The following is a 22232-nucleotide window of genomic DNA, read 5'->3' as shown; positions in this document are numbered from 1 at the left end:
CAGTTATAATCATCAAAATTAAAAGAAATAAACATTTGAAATATATCAGTCTGTGTGTAATGAATGAATATAATATACAAGTTTCACTTTTTGAATGGAATTAGTGAAATAAATCAACTTTTTGATGATATTCTAATTATATGACCAGCACCTGTATAATACACAGAGAGAGAGACAGAGGTGTTAAAAAAACAATTATCATTATAATTCAAAGCTGGCATGTAATATTTAAGGGGGACGTTGGTGTACAATTTATAATTTGATTATGATTTATGATAAATATAACCACTGTCATTTAAACATTCATTTATTTTTGTTTTATTATTGTACACTGCTTTATATAGAATAAAAATGATCTCATCAAGAAAAGCATCTTAATTGAAGAAGGAAATCCTGCTCGATACCATCTGAAAACAAAGACAGGAAATTTGGATCAATCTGAACCATACAGAAAAATGACATTTGGAGAGAGAGAGAAAAACAAATCCCATAAAACTATCCTGATGGTGAGAGAAACAGGAACAGGAAAAACAACCCTGATTAATGCATTGATCAACTACATGTTGGGTGTTCAGAGAGAAGACAAGGTTTGGTTTGAGATCACAGATGATCAGAGTGACCGAACATCAGCTCACAGTCAGACCTCCATCATCACTGTTTATGAGTTTTATCTACAAGAGAGTCCAATCCATTTAACAATCATCGACACTCCAGGATATGGAGACACTCGTGGAGCTGCTCTTGATAAAGAGATCGCTGAGAGTTTGTGTAGCTTAATCAAATCTGCAGACGGAGTTCATGAAGTAGATGCAGTGTGTCTGGTGATTAATGCACATCACAGTCGACCCACTATCAGACAACAATACATATTTGATTCTGTTCAGTCTTTATTTGGAAAAGATGTTCTTGAAAACATAGTCTTGCTCTTCACACACTCAACTGGAGCTCCTCCTAAAAATGTCCTGACGGCTGTTAAAGAGGCTAAAATCAAGTGTGCAGAGAATGACAAGAAGAAGCCAGTGTTTTTCCTGTTTGACAACTGCCAGTCAGAAGCTGCTGATGAAGATGATGAAGATGAACAGAGGCTGGATCAATCATGGAATCGCAGTTTTAGAGGAATGGAAGGATTGTTCAAGCTTCTTGACAACATAAAACCAAAATCCTTGCAGATGACTCAAGATGTGTTACAACAACGGAAGCAGTTGGAGGCAAATGTCTCCAATCTACATTCATGTGTTCAAAAGATGAAACAAAAGAAAAATGAGCTGAAACAAACTCAATAAGCTCTGGAGCAGAACAAGAAAGATGTCAAAAACAAGAAAAACCTTGAGTATGAGGTTGAAGTGCCCTACAAAGTAAAGGTTGATATTGATCCTTTTGTTGCCAGTGTGGCGATGTGCTGCACCGTCTGTCAGGAGAACTGTCATTATCCAGGATGCTGGTGGATCACCGGTCTCTCATGGTGCAGCGTGATGAAAAATGAACACTGTACAGTGTGTACAAATAAATGCCACTACAGTAAACATGTGAAAGAAGCAAAAATATATGTAACATGGAAAAAGAAGAAGAAGGGGACACATGTAGAATTAAAGAAGAAAGACACTGATAAGATTGGAGACGTTGAGTCTTTGGTCAAGAAGCTGAAAGAAAAACTGAAAGAATTAGAGAATAAGAAAATAAAGCTGGTGAATGAAGCTTTTCACTGTGTGGATAAACTGCAGATGATCGCACTCAACACTGACTCTGTGTTCACACTTCAGCACATTGATTTTCTGATTGAGGAGATGAAGGAAATAAATGAGCCTGAAAAGGCAGAAACACTGGAAAACATCAAGAAGAGAGCAGGAGAAGGCGGAGCACTGGGATACATAAGCCCCCGGTTTCACAGACGAGGCTTAAGCTAATTCTATACTAAAATGCATTCCAGGCAGGTTTTTGAGCCTGTGAGTCATGACTTCAAATCACAACTCACGACTTTGTAGTGTTTCCAGGCAAGTCAACAATCCATTGTTTTGTCTCAAGATACACACCAGTAATGTTTTTTTTTCCTAAGGTACATTTATAAAAAGCTACTTAAATATTCCAATTGAACTAAGGCCTAATCCTAGCCCTGTCTGTGAAACCAGGCCAAAAAGTAATTAAATTTCAAGTATTTTTGAACTTTAAATTTGTGGTAACATGATAAGTTTTGCTTGCGAAAAGGATGTCTATGCTGGATCTTCCACTAAAACCAAGTTAAAACAGCTAAGATCAGCATGCTGCCCTTTTTATGTTTTTACAGAAAATGGGATCCCTAAAATCCTTGTAAAGTTGTTTTGAATAAAGAGCATCTCTAAATTAGCAGATGTAAAGTACTATATTGATTATGTTTGTGGATATATAGAAACTGTTTGTAAATGTATTACTAAGCACTGCCACCTAGAGGCCATATGAGAAAATGACGAGGTTATGTTGCAATTGTGTTATGATGTATTTTACTATAAACCTGGACTAATGATATTTTTGTGGCTCATGTTTATTACTTCATTGATTGTTTGTTTGTTTTTTTAAAAAAATTTGCTATAGTTGAATGAGAATATGCAATGATTTCACTTGTATCTAATTTTATCAATTAAATTAATTTAATTCATTGGTTTTGAAGCATTTCTTAAAGCTATAACCACACATTCAAAGCCACAAAAACAAATGACCATTGAACTTTGTACAATCTTACTGCAAACAGCATCATTTACAGAAAGTATGATTAATGGAATACAAACACAATTTAAACAATTTCTGAAGATTCAATTTTCCTTACATCTTCAGTCGACATAAAATGAATGCAGTAGATCAATGAAATGATTGATTTTGAATTAGTATCTTGTTTAAAGACTTGTTGTCTTTACAGGTAAAAAAAATTGTTCTGTGAATTTACAGTAAAATACTGGCAAAAAAAGTTGCTAATAATATACTGTTTAATTTTACAGTTATTTACCATAATCTACATTACAGTATGTTGCTGTAAAAACACCATGCACTCAATTAAAACTCGAGTCAACTAATTTCATTTTCAGAAATCGACTGCTTTAAATTGAATTTAAAAAAAAATAATAAAAAAATAAACTAATACACTCTCAAAAAGGATGTGTTAATTAATAACACATTTTCTGTGTTATGGCTATTTTAACACATTTTTGTGTCAATTTAAGTTGATCATGTGTAGAAAGTGAGAGAGAGAGAGAAAGAGAGAAACAACACTGTCCAACACAACATGTGTTAACTATCATCCAATCACATTGCTGCTACGTCACTCCGCAAGCCGTTAAGCAAGTTTGTGCCTCTTTCTTCATCGGTGGATGACTTGTGTTCATTTTGACACATTCATTGTGTTATGATTTTAACACATTAAATGTGTCAGGAAGGTGATCTGCTGTTAACAAGCAGAATCAAAGGAGAAAATCACAATTTTAAGTTACCATCATGGAGATGAGTGTTTGCTTTAGTTGAGCTCTTGACCCTTGACTTTTTAATATTAGATTTTGTTTGGGCTGTTGTAACTGAGTTATAACAGACAGACAAGCAAAGAGAAAAGATGATCAGGTTGTGTTTGTTATGTTTTCACATAATTATTATTTGTCTTGAGCTCATTTAGAGCCCAATCTCTGAGTTAGATTTAGAGTTGTGACGTTCGCGAACGAACCGATTCTTTTGAACGGCTCATAAACATGAACGATGGGAGCCGAGTCGCGGCTGGAGGGGAGCCGTTCTTTCTGTCGTTCTTTTTTCCTATGCGTGTTTCACACAGATGCACACAAATGAGCTCCTCAGCGAGACAGAACAGTTATAGGAGGAGGGGCGCACCCAGCGCAGGCCAACCCTTTATAGCGTGATGATATTAGTTATTAGTTGTGCACGCATCCTTCACGTGAGTACTCCAGTGGAAAAAAACCCTGCGTTCCTCTGTCATTGGGTAGGAGCGGAGCAATGACGTGTGCACGCTGCCGTCACATGCTTTGTATTTATTTACATTGCATTTTGTGTTCATTTAAAACTTGCTCTTTTAAAAACATTAAAAATGTTCTTTTGTGATACTGTTCTTGTATTGAAATTTTTCACTAAAAGCTGTTTTGCACAGACATTCATTGCAGCCCACTTTGTTATTGTTCATTGACTTGAAGGGGCTGATGTCCTATTTGCAAAGTTTACAGTAGTAATAGTATGTAGTATGTAGACATTTCCATTTTATTTATTCTAATTTTATCTACTTTAAATATTTTTTGTTTTCTATCAAAATGTTCTTGTGTGGAAGTGTTTGTAGTAAAAGCTGTTTTGCACAGAAATTCATTGCAGCCGGCTTTGTTTTTGATGTTTATTTGTGAGTAGGTATTGTATGAATAACATAAGTCAACGTAGCTTTACACACACACACACACACACACACTTTGTACTAAAGGTAAATCCAAAATAGTGATGTCACTGTCTAAGCAGAGGGATTTGTGCAACCCTATGGAATATAGTCCACACATGACAAATGAGGTAATAATCAATATTTCACAATAATTCAAACTCAGATATTGGTGTGTGATATCCGAGTTTTAATTATTTGACTACAAATCTCACCTCATCATTCCTCCCAGTGATTATTTCCAGGATAAACTGAGATGCCCCCAAGCTGGCTTCTTAAAACTGACTAAATATTTAAAAAGAGCCAAAAGAGCCGTTCTTTTGAACGGCTCTTTGAAAGGAACGGATCGCGAAGATCCGGATCCCCTCAAAGAGCCATAAATCCCTAGCCTGGTAATACCAGACTCTGCTACTTCACTTTGCTTCGTAGACAGAGTCTGGAATGGCATAATAGAGAAGTGTTTTCTCTCTCGCTAGGGGGCGCTTGTCTGAAGTTTAAAATCATTGGTTACCCGTAAGCCAATCAGATACGTTTAGTTATGACGTATGTTATGCGCCTGTACAGCCGCATCGAAGCACAGACATCATGCATCAAACTCAAATCTATGATTGAACTTCCACTGTAAACCTGTTGTAAACACATGATGATGCGAGCGAAATACCGGAGTGAACATGACTGTAAACGACTTTTGCAGTTTGAAAAAGAGTTGAATGTTCTCCATAACAGAGCGAATTGCATCCCGTGTCTCGTTTCCCATTTCCGCGGTCGTTTCGGTTTTCGATTTCTCTAACCTACAATGTAAAACTCGGCGCTTAGCATCTACGTCACGGCTCTCAGCCCGCCCTCTGTTCGTTGATTGGCCCGGCTGTTTTCAGACCGGTGGCAAACAGAAAGCTCTGACGCTGTATCAGACTGAGTACAGAAGCGAAATGAAATTGAGCGGAAGTAGGAAGTCTGACGTAGTCAGGCTAATAAATCCCATCACTAGTTAGATTTACATTATTCATTATAGCAGAAGATCAGCTTTTTCTACATAATTCAAAGGTATCTCTTAAAAAGTTGTTCTGATCAAAAAAACAAAAAACAAAACCTCGCTTTCAGGCACACACAGACATCAAGAATCAGCCTATGAATCTCAACAGTGGTGACAGGCAACATATTCTGATTTTAGAAACATTAGAAAAGAAGCTCCTAAAAAGTCACATAAAACAGAGAAAAATGAAAAATAGTGAGAATAAAGGAAATTAAATTAAGACAATTAAGCTCATAATTTACTCATGCAGCAATGCATGATGGGAGCCATAGATGAATTTTAATTGGTGGCTCCCAGAATGCACTGCAACATGCTTTATTATTCTCACCACTGTTGAGATTCACAGACTGATTCTTGATGTTTGTGTCTTGAAATGAAAGAGTTTTTTTTTTTTTTTTTTTTTTAAATCAGAACAACTTTTAAGAAATTCTTCAGATTATATTGATAAAGCTGATCTTCTGCTGTAGAATCACAGTGCTGCTGTAATCAATAATGTCAACCTAACTCAGAGATTGGGCTCTAAATGATTTAAAATCTAAATGAAGTGATTCAGATCAAATAATGATTATGTGAAATGAAGTGAATGTGTCAGAATTAACACAACAAGCGTCGTCCCTAAACTCACACACTGATGTGTAAGAATTTAACACATTTTGAGTCAGTTTTAACACATCCTTTCTAAGAGTGTGTATTGTATTCATTTTAACTGGTCAAAAATAGCACATCTATGACACAAATTGTGTGATTTATGACACATTAGTGTGTTAAATATTTTAACACTGCCTGTGTTAAGAAGAATAACACACTGGTTGAGTTAAAAAAAGTAACACAAAATGTGTTGTCCTTAACTAGACACACAGATGTGTTAAGATATAACACAGGTTGTGTTGTTTTTAACACAACCTGTGTTATATCTGAACACACCCGTGTGTTAAGTCATCCGCCAATGAAGAAAGAGGCACAAACTTGCTGAACGGCTTGCGGAGTGACGTAGCAGCGATGTGATTGGATGATAGTTAACACATGTTGTGTTGGACACCGTGTCGTTTCTCTCTCTCTCACACACACATTAGTGTGTTAAATATTTTCTGCCTGTATTAAGAAAAAATAACACACTGGTTGAGTTAAAATTAACACAAAATGTGTTGTCCTTAACTAGACACACAGATGTGTTAAAATATAACACAGGTTGTGTTGTTTTTAACACATCTGTTTTAAGAGTGTATTTATATGAGCATATTGTTCGCTTGAACTTATTTCATTTGGCTCCACTAAAAAAGAATATTACTAAAGTAAAAATAACCAAATTAAACAAAATTATTAAAACTGAAACATCAAGTCAGCTTAAACCTCTTGCAGATAACTGCTAGCAAACAACAGCACATATGCATATAAAATTAGTTAAGAGCAGAGGTGTATAGTCCAGGGGTCAGAAAGTAGAAGTCTTGCCATATTTTTCATTCCACCCACTGAAGCAGTGTTAAAGTTAATGAGATAATTAAGTGATAAATTGAGTGATGATTGAGCATTATTGAAGACACCTGATGATAACAAGCAGAATCACCAAAGGAGAAAATCACAATTTTTAAGTTACCATCGTGGAGATGAGTGTTTGATTTAGTTGATCTCTTGACCATTGACTCTTAATCTTAGACTTGATTGAGCTGTTAACTGAGTCACAACAGCCAGACAAACAAAAAGCAAAAATGATCAGGTGTTGGTTATGTTTTCATATAATTGTAATTTGACCTGAACTCATTTAGAGCCCAATCTCTGAGTTAGATTTACATTATTGATTACAGCAGCACTGTGATTCTACAGCAGATCAGCTTTATCAATATAATCTGAGTGATTTTGCAAAAGGTGTTCTGAAAAAAAAAATCACTTTCATTTTGAGACACAGACATCAAGAATCATCCTGTGAATCTCAACAGTGGTGGCCATCATAAAGCATGTTGCAGTGCATTCTGGGAGCCACCAATCAAAATTCATCCATGGCTCCCATCATGCATTGCTGCATGAATAAATTATGAGCTGAATTGTCTTAGTAATTTCCTATTTTTTTTTTTTTTTTTCTGTTTTTCTGTGACTTTTTAGTAGCTTGTTTTCTAATGTTCAGAGTTGATCTGTTGATCAGAATATGTTGCTTGTCACGGTCATTGAGATTCACAGGCTGATTCTTGATGTCCGTGTGTGCCTAAAATAAATCTTTTTTTGTTTGTTTTATTCAGAAGAACTTTTGTGAAATCCTTCAGATTATATTGTATAAGCTGATCTTGTGCTGTAGAATCACAGTGCTGCTGCAATCAATAATGTAAGTCTAACTCAGAGATTGGGCTCTAAATGAGTTCAGTGATTCAGATCAAACAATGATCACATGAAAACATAACCAACACCACCTGATCATCTCTTTTATTTACTTAACTCAGTTAACAGCCCAAGCAAGATCTAATATTGAAAAGTCAAGGGTCAAGAGCCAAACTAAAGCAAACACTCATCTCCACAATGGTGGCTTAAAAATTGTGATTTTCTCCTTTGGTGATTCTGCTTGTTATCATCTGGGCCCGGTTTTTCAAAAGTAATCCACTAGCAGAGGTGGAAAGTCCAGGGGTCAGAAGAGTAGGGGGAGGCTGCAGACCTGGAGCCGGTAGATATAGGCCCCAAGCAGTTTTACGCCCCTGGCAGTTTTACGCCCCTGTTGTTCCTCATGCGTCCAGTAGGGGGAGGCTGTAAATTAGTATATGAGCCTAGTCATATATCATAACAGCAGACCATATCTAAATGTATGATACCAGCAGACCTTTTTGAAGCGATACGAATTGAGGTATGCTAAATAATCTGCTAAAGTTATTGTTGTTGATTGTATTGTAATGATGCCACATTTATTATTTATAAATGATTGATGCGATATCAATTCAAAAGATGGGTAAATTTATTTCGAGAGGCAAAAGTATTGAGTCAGATGTTCTGTCTGATATAAACTTAGCTAACCACGTGTAGGTGAAGCTGCCTCTAGTCTTCTCTTTAACCGCCCTCTCTCAATCACTTTTAAAATTAATTACATTTTTATTTTTATCTTGTATCTTGTTTTATATCGTCTTTAGCTTTCGTGACATGGCTTCTTCTGGTAAGACCCTGTTTACTCCTTGCATTTAAACATATTCCACATAGTTTCTGGAGCAACATTAGAGTGAATAATCACAAATTTGTGATTTTTTTTATTTATTTATTTTGACAGTCTTTGATGTGAACAAACAAAATACACATTTATAATAGGCATGTATGTATGTATGCAAATCAAAAGTAAAAAGAGTCGAACTGCACACTCAAGTATTTTGTCAAATAATACATGCATACGTCATGCATGATAAAACCCACATTAAAAACTTTGGTCTCATATGGTTTGACTTACACATGCATGGAAATGTTTTTAATGTAATTTTCAATTTTCTCTACACAGTCCATCATCAATGGACAAAAAAAAAATCAAAGTGGCTTGACACTTTTTCCAAGTGTTCCATCAAGAAAGTGCCTGTGCCATTGTTCATTGAAGATCAGGAGCAAATTTATGTTATCTACACTCACCTGACTTCAATTCTGAACAGCACACCCACACACACCCACAGTGACCAGATCAGATTTATTATGGATGTCCTTTTTCCAGAGGTAGGTCTTGTGTGTTAGTTGTGCTCTGCATGGTATCATTTTCACATTGTTTTTAATGTCAAATAGTTTATTCATAATGTTAGACCATTGCGCTAAAAATAATAGTTTTGTGCTTGCAGTTTTTTACAATCACTTTGCTATTTTCAGAACCTTGATATCATTTTTCAAAACTCTAGACACTAAACTCAAAACGGTTTTCACTTGAAACACAGGCTGTCTCAGGTTCAAAACATTGCATTGTGCATTCACATCTTTAAAGAAACCTTGCACTCGCACAATCATTGGTTCAAAATACAAATTTACTGTGAAATACCATTGAAACATAACTATAGATCACCCACATACAAGCAACCGATAGTTTCACTGTGTCATTGTTCGTACAATCATTAAATATTGTAGAACAAAATAGGTGATACAGGTTTCATTATGGTACTACATGTACAATAAATACATTTCTGTAAAAGTACTGCAGTAGTTGAGAGAATACTACAGACACAGTGGAATCATTGAACAAAGTTTGTAATATAGTGATGCAAAACACTACAGTACAATCACAACATAGGTTTATTTGAATCAAAGCAAAAATAATTAGCTATGAAATAGAAAAGACAGTGCTGTAAAACATCAAATGCAGTGTTCCTCAACTTGTTTGCTTGTACTGTAAGAAACAAAACAGGAGTGATTACTGTACTTCTACATTGTCATCAACTCTGTGTTGTGGATTTGGCCACAGGTTCTCATCTACATCACAATGGATGTTTTCATTAGCCAAACATCTTGGAAAAAACCTTCGGGCATGGCAAATCCAGGCCTGACACTGGTCTGCTGTGATGTCATTGCAGGCGTCATCCATTACAAGGGCCTGCATCTATACAGTGCAGTACTGTCAATACTGTAAATAGTCTGAAAAGGTGGTACAGTATGTGGGGCCATGGACACAGTGTCTATTTTCCTATCAATTGATAGTTAGATCATTGTAAGGAAATGAATAGACACTCATTTGAAGTGTAATGTGTGAATTGCCTTTTGAAATAGCAGTACTTTGATGTTAAGTTGTGTCATATTGAACAGGTGACTTTTGTTGAATGAACAAATGATTGTTCTATGAAGTTTTATGTGTATTGTATCCAAGCAATTGAGAAAAGGGTTAGAGTTTTGAAAAATGTGCATTTTGATCATTGGTTGTGAGTTTTGTGTCTAGAGTTGTGAAAAATGACATCAAGGTTCTGAAAATAGTAACAAAGTGGTTGTAAAAAACTGTTATATAGAAAAGGCACTTTCGATTTTGTTGTAAAAAATAAAAATAAAAATAAATAAACATGCAAAATGATGCTTGGCTTATTTGGGCTGTGATAAATCTCAATTCTTTCTCTGGTAGTCCATCATCTGTGCTCTTGCTGTTGTGGACATGTGTCCATCTTGGAGGCTGAGGAGAAATTCCTGTGAGGACCTGTCATTGACGCAAGGTACTGTAAGGATCCTATAAAGGAAAAAAAATGTTGAAACATGACATCCTGTCATTATTTATGAACCATTGTTTCTACCACTATGCAACTTTTGCTTTTTTATTTATTTTTATCAGTGAGCGGGAGCACTTTGACAGCAGGATAAAAAAAACAATTCGAGAAGAGTGGCAAGCCATAGGAGAGTCATCTACAGGAGTCATGCTGTTAAGAAATAAAAGTCATGGTGTTAATAAATATTTTTTTTGTGAACAACAATATTGTCTCTTTCTTTTAAATGACCCTTGGAATTTAAAAAAAAGGGTTAAATTGTGTTTGTCTTCATAAAATGCTATGTAGGACATGTAGCTGTATGACAACCAATTGTGAATTGTACAGCAGATATTTCATTTAGGATCCATATGATTACACAGTACTATATGTCTAATGGCCTAAATATGGTTAATATCTAAATGTAGCTTAATATAAATTAATATAAATTCACAACATCATATGTCTGTCAGTCTCCTGTATATAAAAACAGTTTATAAATAAAGATAAATAATACATTTTACAGTAGGTCATAGGTCTGCAGCCTCCCCATATAGTGTTATTCGCCGTATTTCCTTCTCCCCCTACTGGACGCATGAGTTATAACAGGGGCGTAAAACTGCTTGGGGCGTATATCTACCGGCTCCAGGTCTGCAGCCTCCCCATATAGGGTCAGAAAGTAAAAGTCCTGCCATATTTTTATTCCACCCACTGAAGCATTAATGAGATAAATAAGTGATTAATTGAGTGATGATTGAGCATTATTGAAGACACCTGATGATAACAAGCAGAATCACCAAAGGAGAAAATCACAATTTTTAAGACACCATCACAGAGGTCAGGGTTTGTTTTAGTTGAGCTCTTGACCCTTCACTTTTTAATATTAGATTTTGTTTGGCTGCTGTAACTGAGTTATAACAGCCAGACAAGCAAACAGAAAAGATGATCAGGTGGTGTTGGTTATGTTTTCACATAATCATTATTTGATCTGAATCACTGAACACATTTAGAGCCCAATCTCTGTGTTAGATTTACATTATTGAGTAGCCTACAGCAGAAGATCAGCTTTATCAATATAATCTGAAGGATATCTTAAAAGTTGTTCTGATCAAAAAAAAAAAATCCTTCTTTTAGCCACACACAGACATCAAGTATCAGTGTATGAATCTCAACAACGGTGACAAGCAACATATTCTGATCAACAGATCAACTCTGAACATTAGAAAACAAGCTTCTGAAAAGTCACAGAAAAACAGAAAAAAAAAAATAAAATAGTGAGAATAAAGAAAATTACTAAGACAATTCAGCTCATAATTTATTCATGCAGCAATGCATGATGGGAGCCATGGATGAATTTTGATTGGTGGCTCCCAGAATGCACTGCAACATGCTATATTATCCTCACCACTGTTGAGATTCACAGGCTGATTCTTGATCTATGTGTGTCTAAATAAGCCTTTTTTTTTAGAACAAATTTAGATAAACCTTTGGATTATTTTGAAAAAACTGGAACTTCTGCTGCAGAATCACAGTTCTGCTGTAATCAATAATGTAAATCTAACTCAGAGATTGGGCTCTAAATGAGTTCAGTGATTCAGGTCAAATAATGATCATGTGAAACATAACCAACATCACCTGATCATCTCTTAACTTTGCTCGTCTGGTTGGTTTTAATGCAGTTACAACAGCCCAAACAAACTCTAATATTAAAAATTCAAGGATCAAGAGCTCAACTAAAACAAACCCTGACCTCGATGATGGTAACTTAAAAACTGTGATTTTCTCCTTTGGTGATTCTGCTTGTTATCATCAGGTGTCTTCAATAATGCTCAATCATCACTCAATTAATCACTTATTTATCTCATTAATGCTTCAGTGGGTGGAATAAAAATATGGCAGGACTTTTACTTTCTGACCCCTGGACTTTCCACCTCTGCTGAAGGGTCGTCTTCTCATTGCTTTTGCCTTTGGGCTGTTGGAAATCTCAGAAGCATAGACCAGGAGACTTTGGGATCTCTTGAAGCAGAAGTTACTCTTTATTGATAAACGCGCTGTGCGTCGCTGTGGTCATCCAAAATCTAACTAATGCAGTGTATACATGATGTTTTATAGGCATTCAGTGGGCAGTCCTTAAAGGTGTTGCCCTTACACACAGCCTTAGAAGTGACCACTAAAACAAAAGCATCTGAAGACAATACAGGAAATTACCCCCGACTGTGTAGATAATAGTATCCCAAATGGTAAACAGTAGCTGGTCACGAGAACTAAGACTATGTAAACATTCACACATAGTTTGACTTCCAGTAGGAAGATCAAAGCATTCAAATGCATAGGTGCTAATCCAATCAGTCTGACAGTATCGCCCATACCTTTACATTATCATAGAGACAAAAGCACCACTGTATCTTGAGCTTGTCCTGCCAAATGGTCAGAATGTAGGATCCGCAGATCTTAAACACATTCTTAAATTTGTAATCCCACAGGGCCAGCACTATGTTAATATCACACTGTGGCATGGACGTTTGAGGAAGTAAAAGCATCAAATAACCCCTTTAAAAAGTATATTTATTTAGATCCCAGCAAGCTCTGCCCATGTTTAAAACAAAACATTACAACATTACAACTCTGACATTTAATATGGAAACAACAAAAATACATGTAAATTGCTTACCTTTTCTGGGTTCAATTATGAGAAAAAGCCTTTGTTTTAACAGGGATGTTGGTGCATATTTTATAATTTGATTATGATTTATAAATGAATAGTCTACATTTACACATGTCCATCTTTACTTTTATTGTGTTTTGTTTTTGCTTTATATACAGAAAAATAATGATCTCATCAAGAAAAGCAACTTAATTAAAGATGGAAATCCTGCTCGATACCGTCTGCAAACAAAGACAGACAATTTGAATCAATCTGAACCATATAGAAAAATGACATTTGGAGAGAGAGACAAAAACAAACCCCATAAAATCATTCTGATGGTGGGAGAAACAGGAACAGGAAAAACAACCCTGATCAATGTGATGATCAACTACATGTTGGGTGTTCAGAGAGAAGACAAGGTTTGGTTTGAGATCACAGATGATCAGAAAAAACTTCAGTTCACAGTCAGACCTCCATCATCACTGTTTATGGGTTTTATCTACAAGAGAGTCCAATCCATTTAACAATCATCGACACTCCAGGATATGGAGACACTCAGAGTATTGAAGTGGATAAAAAGATTGCTGAGAGTTTCCCTTACGAAAAACTAGTATACGTCAAGTTCATTTGATCAAGTATACTAAAGTAATGTTCAAGTATAATATCAATGTACTAGTAGTAAACTTGTAAGTGTACTATTTTAATACCGCTTGGGACTAAATTGGCCCAATTGAAGTATACGTTTAAGTGTACTATAAGTGTAACAGTAGTAAACTTTAACTAGTTCACAGCTACGTTTCTAATTTGTACTGCATCTGTACTAAAAGTGAACTTATACTAGTATACTATTAGTTTACTATTTTAATACTAGTAGTAGCTACATTTTTAGTATATGAAAGTACACTTTGAAATATACTCTCAGTAAACTGCTAGTTCAGTGCAAGTATACTTTTAAGTTTTCTTTAAGTGAACATGACATCACACTTATAGTTTACTTTTTATATATTATTTTTGCACTTTAAGCATACTTCTATGTTCCTAAAATTAACTCTCCAGGGAGTACAGGTGAGACCATACTCAAGAGTGTTAAAGTTAATGAGATAATTAAGTGATTAATTGAGTGATGATTGAGCATTATTGAAGACACCTGATGATAACAAGCAGAATCACCAAAGGAGAAAATCACAATTTTTAAGCCACCATCGTGGAGATGAGGGTTTGCTTTAGTTGGGCTCTTGACCCTTGACTTTTTAAAATAAAATTTTATTTGGGCTGTTTTAATTGAGTTATAACATCCAGACAAACAAGTGGAAAAATGGTCAGGTGATGTTGGTTATGTTTTTACATAATCATTATTTGGTCTGAATATCTGAGCTCATTTAGAGTCTAATCTCTGAGTTAGATTTACATTATTGATTACAGCAGCACAAGCTACGCTTTATCAACAAAATCTGAAGGATTTCACAAACAGTTGTTCTGAGCAAAAAAAAAAAATATATATACTTCTCTTAGGCACACACAGACATCAAGAATCAGCCTGTGAATCTCAATGACGGTGACAAGCAACATATTCTGATCAACAGATCAACTCTGAACATCAGAAAACAAGCTACTAAAAAGTCACATAAACGGAACAAAATAAAATATGAGAATAAAGAAAATTACTAAGACAATTTAGCTCATAATTTATTCATGCAGCAATGCATGATGGGAGCCATGGATGAATTTTGATTGGTGGCTCCCAGAATGCACTGCAACATGCTTTATTATTCTCACCATTGTTGAGATTCACAGGCTGATTCTTGATGTCTGTGTGTGCCTAAGAGAAAGATTTTTTTTTTTTTGCTCAGAACAACTGTTTGTGAAATCCTTCAGATTATATTGATAAAGCTGATCTTCTGCTGTAGAATCACAGTGCTGCTGTAATCAATAATGTAAATCTAACTCAGAGATTAGACTCTAAATGAGTTCAGTGATTCAGGGCAAATAATGATTATGTGAAAACATAACCAACATCATCTAATCATTTTTTCCATTTGTTTGTCTGGATGTTATAACTCAGTTAAAACAACCCAAACAAAAGTTTATTTTAAAAAGTCAAGGGTCAAGAGCTCCACTAAAGCAAACCCTCATCTCCACGATGGTGGCTTAAAAATTGTGATTTTCTCCTTTGGTGATTCTGCTTGTTATCATCAGGTGTCTTCAATAATGCTCAATCATCACTGTTAATCACTTAATTATCTCATTAACTTTAACACTCTTGAGTATGGTCTCACCTGTACTCCCTGGAGAGTTAATTTAACACTGCAGTTTTTGCTGTGTAGGAACATAGAAGTATGCTTAAAGTGCAAAAATAATATATAAAAAGTAAACTATAAGTGTGATGTCATGTTCACTTACAGAAAACTTAAAAGTATACTTGCACTAAACTAGCAGTTTACTGAGAGTATATTTCAAAGTGTACTTTCGTATACTAAAAATGTAGCTACTACTAGTATTAAAATAGTAAACTACTAGTATACTAGTATAAGTTCACTTTTAGTACAGATGCAGTACAAATGTGAACTAGTTAAAGTTTACTACTGTTACACTTATAGTACACTTAAACGTATACTTCAATTGGGCCAATTTAGTCCCAAGCGGTATTAAAATAGTACACTTACAAGTTTACTACTAGTACATTGATATTATACTTACTACATAAAGTATACTTGAACATTACTTTAGTATACTTGATCAAATGAACTAGACATATACTAGTTTTTCGTAAGGGTTGTTCAGTTTAAGTGAATCTGCAGAAGGGATTCATAGAATAGATGCAGTGTGTCTGGTGATTAATGCAATCCAGAATCGACTCTCTGACAGACAACAATACATATTTGATTCTGTTCAGTCTTTATTTGGAAGAGATATTGCTGAAAACATTGTCCTGCTCTTCACACACTCACGTGGAGCTATCCCTAAAAATGTCCTGATGGCTGTTAAAAAGGCTAAAATCAAGTGTGCAGTGAATGATGAGAATCAGCCAGTGTATTTCTTGTTTGACAACTGTCAGTCAGACGCTGATGATGAAGAATATCAGATGATCCAAGAGCATTCATGGAATCTCACCCTTACGAAAAACTAGTATACATCAAGTTCATTTGATCAAGTATACTAAAGTAATGTTCAAGTATAATATCAATGTACTAGTAGTAAACTTGTAAGTGTACTATTTTAATACCGCTTGGGACTAAATTGGCCCAATTGAAGTATACGTTTAAGTGTACTATAAGTGTAACAGTAGTAAACTTTAACTAGTTCACAGCTACGTTTCTCATTTGTACTGCATCTGTACTAAAAGTGAACTTATACTAGTATACTAGTAGTTTACTATTTTAATACTAGTAGTAGCTACATTTTTAGTATCCGAAAGTACACTTTGAAATATACTCTCAGTAAACTGCTAGTTTAGTGCAAGTATACTTTTAAGTTTTCTTTAAGTGAACATGACATCACACTTATAGTTTACTTTTTATATATTATTTTTGCACTTTAAGCATACTTCTATGTTCCTACACAGCAAAAACTGCAGTGTTAAATTAACTCTCCAGGGAGTACATGTGAGACCATACTCAAGAGTGTTAAAGTTAATGAGATAATTAAGTGATTAATTGAGTGATGATTGACCATTATTGAAGACACCTGATGATGACAAGCAGAATCACCAAAGGAGAAAATCACAATTTTTAAGCCACCATCGTGGAGATGAGGGTTTGCTTTAGTTGGGCTCTTGACCCTTGACTTTTTAAAATAAAATTTTGTTTGGGCTGTTTTAACTGAGTTATAACATCCAGACAAACAAGTGGAAAAAATGGTCAGGTGGTGTTGGGTATGTTTTCACATGATCATTATTTGATCTGAATCACTGAATTAATTTAGAGCCCAATCTCTGAGTTAGATTTACATTATTGATTACAGCAGCACTGTGATTCTACAGCACAAGATCAGCTTTATCAATATAATCTGAAGGATTTCACAAACAGTTGTTCTGAGCAAAAAAAATATATATATATATTTCTCTTAGGCACACACAGACATCAAGAATCAGCCTGTGAATCTCAATGACGGTGACAAGCAACATATTCTGATCAACAGATCAACTCTGAACATTAGAAAACAAGCTACTAAAAAGTCACATAAACAGAACAAAATAAAATATGAGAATAAAGAAAATTACTAAGACAATTCAGCTCGTAATTTATTCATGCAGCAATGCATGATGGGAGCCATGGATGAATTTTGATTGGTGGCACCCAGAATGCACTGCAACATGCTTAATTATTCTCACCATTGTTGAGATTCACAGGCTGATTCTTGATGTCTGTGTGTGCCTAAGTGAAATATTTTTTTTTTTTTTTGATCAGAACAATTGTTTGTGAAATCCTTCAGATTATATTGATAAAGCTGATCTTGTGCTGTAGAATCACAGTGCTGCTGTAATCAATAATGTAAATCTAACTCAGAGATTGGGCTCTAGATGAGTTCAGTGATTCAGGTCAAATAATGATTATGTGAAAACATAACCAACACCACCTGACCATTTTTTCCATTTGTTTGTCTGGATGTTATAATTCAGTTAAAACAACCCAAACAAAATTTTATTTTAAAAAGTCAAGGGTCAAGAGCCCAACTAAAACAAACCCTCATCTCCATGATGGTGGCTTAAAAATAATGGGGGGGGCAACACTACCCCCACTCTGGAGAATGATTAAACCTTTAACATATCTCCAGCATCATTACCCTGTACACAGGAAAATATTAATCAGATAGTGGTCATTATACAAACATCCCAAACCATAACCCATTTTCCCACGGTCTATGAAGGGACCCCCTATAGAGGAAAGTTAGGTTGAAAAGGCACTACCCATAGACCGTCCATTAGGTATATTCCGTTGTTTGTACATGTAGCAAAACATTATAAATAGGACACTTATACATTCCCTGAGGAAAAATGTGACTATTACTTTAACCATTCAACTCAGCGTTAGGGTAAAGTTACTACAGGTTGCAGGATTTTAAGTGTAAAACTAGGCAAAATATTCTGTTGCGCAAATTAGAATTTTTCTTTCTTTCAGGAATGTTTACTAAAGTGAATAGCATTAAACACACCCAGGATGCTATAACAAAACTATGCAGCCCATTATTATCCAAATTACCGATTGTTGATAGTAACAATTATATTAAACCCATACCAACTTCACATTTTAACCTCAACATAATCAAGTTACTTTCGTAATGATACAACACTGGAACTCTTTTTGTTTTGACAATACTGGAACTCTTTTTGTTTGGACAATACTGGAACTCTTTTTGGCACTGAGGAGGGCAGCGATCCGCCTACACCCAACCTCAGGCAGATATGCTCAGTCATCAATCCATTCTCCAAACCTATCAGGAGCTCTGCGGACCCTCCCAGGTCGACGTTTGGGAGTGGAGTTCGAAAGGGGACGAGCACATTGTTCCCTGGCTTCGTCCAGTGGAAAGGGAAGGTGGCTAGGGAACCGGTTGCTGCTTGATGAAGCCGGCGACAATGGTGGTAAAGAGAAAAGACCTGGAAGAGACCCCACCACAGGGTCCTCTGTCTCCGGGGATGTACCCCAAAGGTCAAGGGGGCCGATATCGATTTCTGACGAGCTGGGGTCTGACATTGGGGATGGCACCTCCACTGGTGCCCATGTTTCAGCCTCTTGAAATACTTGAAATACATTGTCTAGTGCCGTCCTGGAATGGTAGGCTTTGAGTTTGTCGTGGTGAACGACTTTCATCTTCGTCCGCGGGCCCCTTTTAATCCGGTAAACCAAATCGTCCAGTACACCCACGACAAAGTACGGACCCTCGTAGGAGGGCAGGAACTTCCGCACTTTATTCTTTACTCTCTTTGTACCCTTGACCAAGAACCATACTGCATCACCAACTTTGTGTTGGACGCTGCAAATATTTTTGTCATACTGACGTTTGGCACGCCCAACAAATTTTCCCAGCGCCTCCCGGGCCAACTGGTGAGATAGCTTGAGCCGTTCCCTGAGCTGCACAACATAGGATGGAGGAGTAGTGGTGTTATCTGAGTCAGGTGGCAACCCAGCAACAAGATCCACTGGCTCTGTAATTTCTCGTCCGAACAGCATCATATTAGGAGTCAGACCCGTGGAGCTGTGTTTGGTTGCACGGTAAGCCATGACCGCATATGGGGTCAAAATGTCCCAGTCCCAATGGCATCGCTCCGCAGTGGTGGCTATGATTTTCTGCAGGGTGGCACTGAAGCGCTCTACTTGGCCGTCAGACTGTGGGCGAAACGGCGTGGTCCGTGTCTTATTGATTCCCAGTAGGCCACACGTTTCCTGGAACACAGATGACTCAAAATTGGTACCTTGGTCACTGTGTAAGCACTGTGGAGCTCCGTACCTGCACACCCACTCGGAAACAATCTTTAAGTTTAAGTTTAAGGTTTAAGTTTCAGATTGGCTGCTCGTAGTCTGCCAAACACTTGACTGAGCCGCTCCAACATTTCAGTTCCATCCCGCCCCAGGACAATGATGTCGTCGAGGTAGACCAAACAGGTCTCCCACTGCAGCCCGGCCAGGACTCTGTCCATGAGCCTCTGGAACGTGGCCGGCGCATTGCACAGTCCAAAAGGCATCACGTTCCATTCGAACAGGCCCTTACGGGTACAGAAAGCAGCAGCTTTTCGGGCTCTTGGCGTCATCTCCACCTGCCAGTACCCTGATGTTAAATCCAGCGTGCTGAAGTACCTGGCAGTGGACAGTGTGTCCAAGGTATCCTGGATGTGGGGCAGTGGATAAGCATCCTTTATGGTTCTTTCATTTAAAGGCCTGTAGTCGACACATAGCCGCATAGTCTGGTCTTTCTTTCGAACCATAATAATTGGTGCAGATCAGCCACTATTACTGGGTCGGGCCACTCTGGTGTCCAGGCTTTGCTGTACCTGCTGGTCTGCTGCCGTTTGTTTGTCTCTAGCCATTCTGCGTAGTTGCTGTTTCACAGGTGGACCAGGGGTGGTGAGGATGTCGTGCTGCACGAGGTCAGTACGGCCAAGGTCAGTGGGCCCCGTGGAGAAGACGTCACTGTACGATCGCAGCAGGTGAGCCAACCTCTCCTGGTCGCCCCTGGACAGGCTAGCACAGCTCTCGTTATACAGGACCTGGAGGTGGCTGGGAAAAGAAACACAGACAGAGTTAGTACTTTCGGGGGCCGATGTGGCCAGGGGTGGCTGGGTTTCCACCTTCCCCAAAACCGTGGCTGGCTGCAGAATCCCTGCCACGGCGCCTCTCTTCAAAGTGACAGGTAAGGCACCAGGGTTGAAGACTCTGATGGGGACGTTGGTGCACCGCTGCGCCTGCACGATGATGTGAGCCACTAGAACGTGGTGCTTTTCGATAAATCCTTTGGTGGGGCTCAACATCAGGTCCCCCTCAGCAGCACGCGAAGGTGGGCGGTGCCAGGCACTACATACTCACACCCTGACTCCAACACTGTTGTGCGGGCCACTCTGACCCGCGCGGGTGCACCCGGGACTGATGGCTTGGGTTAAAACGAGGAACCTTTTCTCTGAAGAGGGTTATCTCCCGGCGACCATAATCCAACTGGGCACTTGTCTGATGTAAGAAGGGGTGCCCTAGGATAACCTCTGTGTTCTCTGCTGTGTCGGCCATAATAAAGTTCACATTGGTAGCTCTGCTCCCGACTTGTACAGGCAGGTTGACTTCCCCCAGCACTGCCAGACCAGTGGGGCCGATGCCCTGTAGGACTTGTGCGACAGATGGCTCTATTGTGGTTCTGAATTCTGTGGGAATGGAGTTAAAGAGGTGGAAGGGCAACACATTTCTCCTAGCACCAGAGTCAAGAAGAGCACACATTTCCAGTCCATTTATCACTATTTTGACACACATGTCATCTTCCTGATTGTGCAGGTAACCACTATACCTGTGTCGGATGCTGTGTTCTTATTTATGGTCCAGACTTGCTGCCTGGGTCGACGGGGGGAAGGGCAGTTTCTCTGGATGTGCCCTAGACCAGAGCAGTTGTGGCACTGAACATCCCCCATAGGTGTTTTGACATTTGAGTCTCTCCTATGACGCCATTGCTGATTAAATTTTGGAGCCCTCTCTGGTGAATTAATGGACCAAACAGCTACCCCCACTGGCTCCACACAAGCTGGCCGGCTGTCATTTTCACGTACTGTGGCAGCCCTGGCTCTCTGATTTACAAGGCTGCATTGACCAGGCTGCATGAATTGTGTGACTGGTCTGGCGGCCCTCTTGGTGGTCTCATAGCTGTGTGCGATGTCATATGCTCTGGATACGGCTCTGTACGGTCAGCATACACAATGGACACTTTCTCGTAGATGTCATCCCTTAATACGTGCAGTTTTTCATTTTGCCCCCTAACCCTCTGTCTCAGTTCAATGCCAATGGCAGCTGCATGGTCGGAGCGTGGCCCGTAGGCGGTCTCTATTTCTGGCACAATCCGCCGGTAACTCCAGTGGTCGGATCTGGGGTTTTTATGGACGATAGCTCCAGCCACGCCAGTCAGGCTGAATCTCAGTTGAACTGCCATTGTAGTTTCCGACCAATGGTTCGCCCTTGCACAGCTTTCAAAACGGTGTATAAAGTCTTTCCAGGAGCCTGTTCCATCAAAATGGCCTGGCTTCAATATTGGAATTCTCTCTTTATATCCATAATGTTCATCATCACTAGAGTCCATTATTTCAACAGCTGGCGCTTTGTGTGATGGCCGTGGCGCTGACTGGGCCCTTCCTACAGCTGACTGATCGTATTGGTATCGATCACAGTGTGCAGCATAGTTATCATTGTAGTTTATCACTCCACATCGTTCCACGGGCCGGGGCATGCAAGATGGAAAGGGTGTCGAGGCGAACTGGGCATGCAATACGGGGGCCGGTGAAAAAGGGTTTCGTGCCATACAGTTCATGGGAGTAAACGGGTTAGC

The 22232-nt window shown here is 38.0% G+C and overlaps 1 protein-coding gene and 1 long non-coding RNA gene across 3 annotated transcripts in view; both read left to right on the top strand.

Moving 5' to 3' along the window:
- Positions 1-22232, top strand: part of LOC137014248 (uncharacterized) — a 439549-nt gene that overhangs the window by 144552 nt on the left and 272765 nt on the right. The window lies entirely within an intron of this gene.
- Positions 1917-22232, top strand: part of LOC137014416 (uncharacterized) — a 55173-nt gene continuing 34857 nt past the window's right edge. Inside the window, exons 1-4 of the mRNA XM_067378722.1 lie at positions 1917-1943; positions 9817-9963; positions 10462-10554; positions 13400-13680. Of these exons, the coding sequence (XP_067234823.1) occupies positions 1917-1943; positions 9817-9963; positions 10462-10554; positions 13400-13680 (548 nt within the window). The remainder of the gene's footprint in view (positions 1944-9816; positions 9964-10461; positions 10555-13399; positions 13681-22232) is intronic.

This window comes from Chanodichthys erythropterus, chromosome 23 (genome assembly GCF_024489055.1).
Source record: "Chanodichthys erythropterus isolate Z2021 chromosome 23, ASM2448905v1, whole genome shotgun sequence".
Lineage (NCBI taxonomy): Eukaryota > Metazoa > Chordata > Actinopteri > Cypriniformes > Xenocyprididae > Chanodichthys > Chanodichthys erythropterus.
This window is presented reverse-complemented; position numbering and strand designations above follow the sequence as displayed.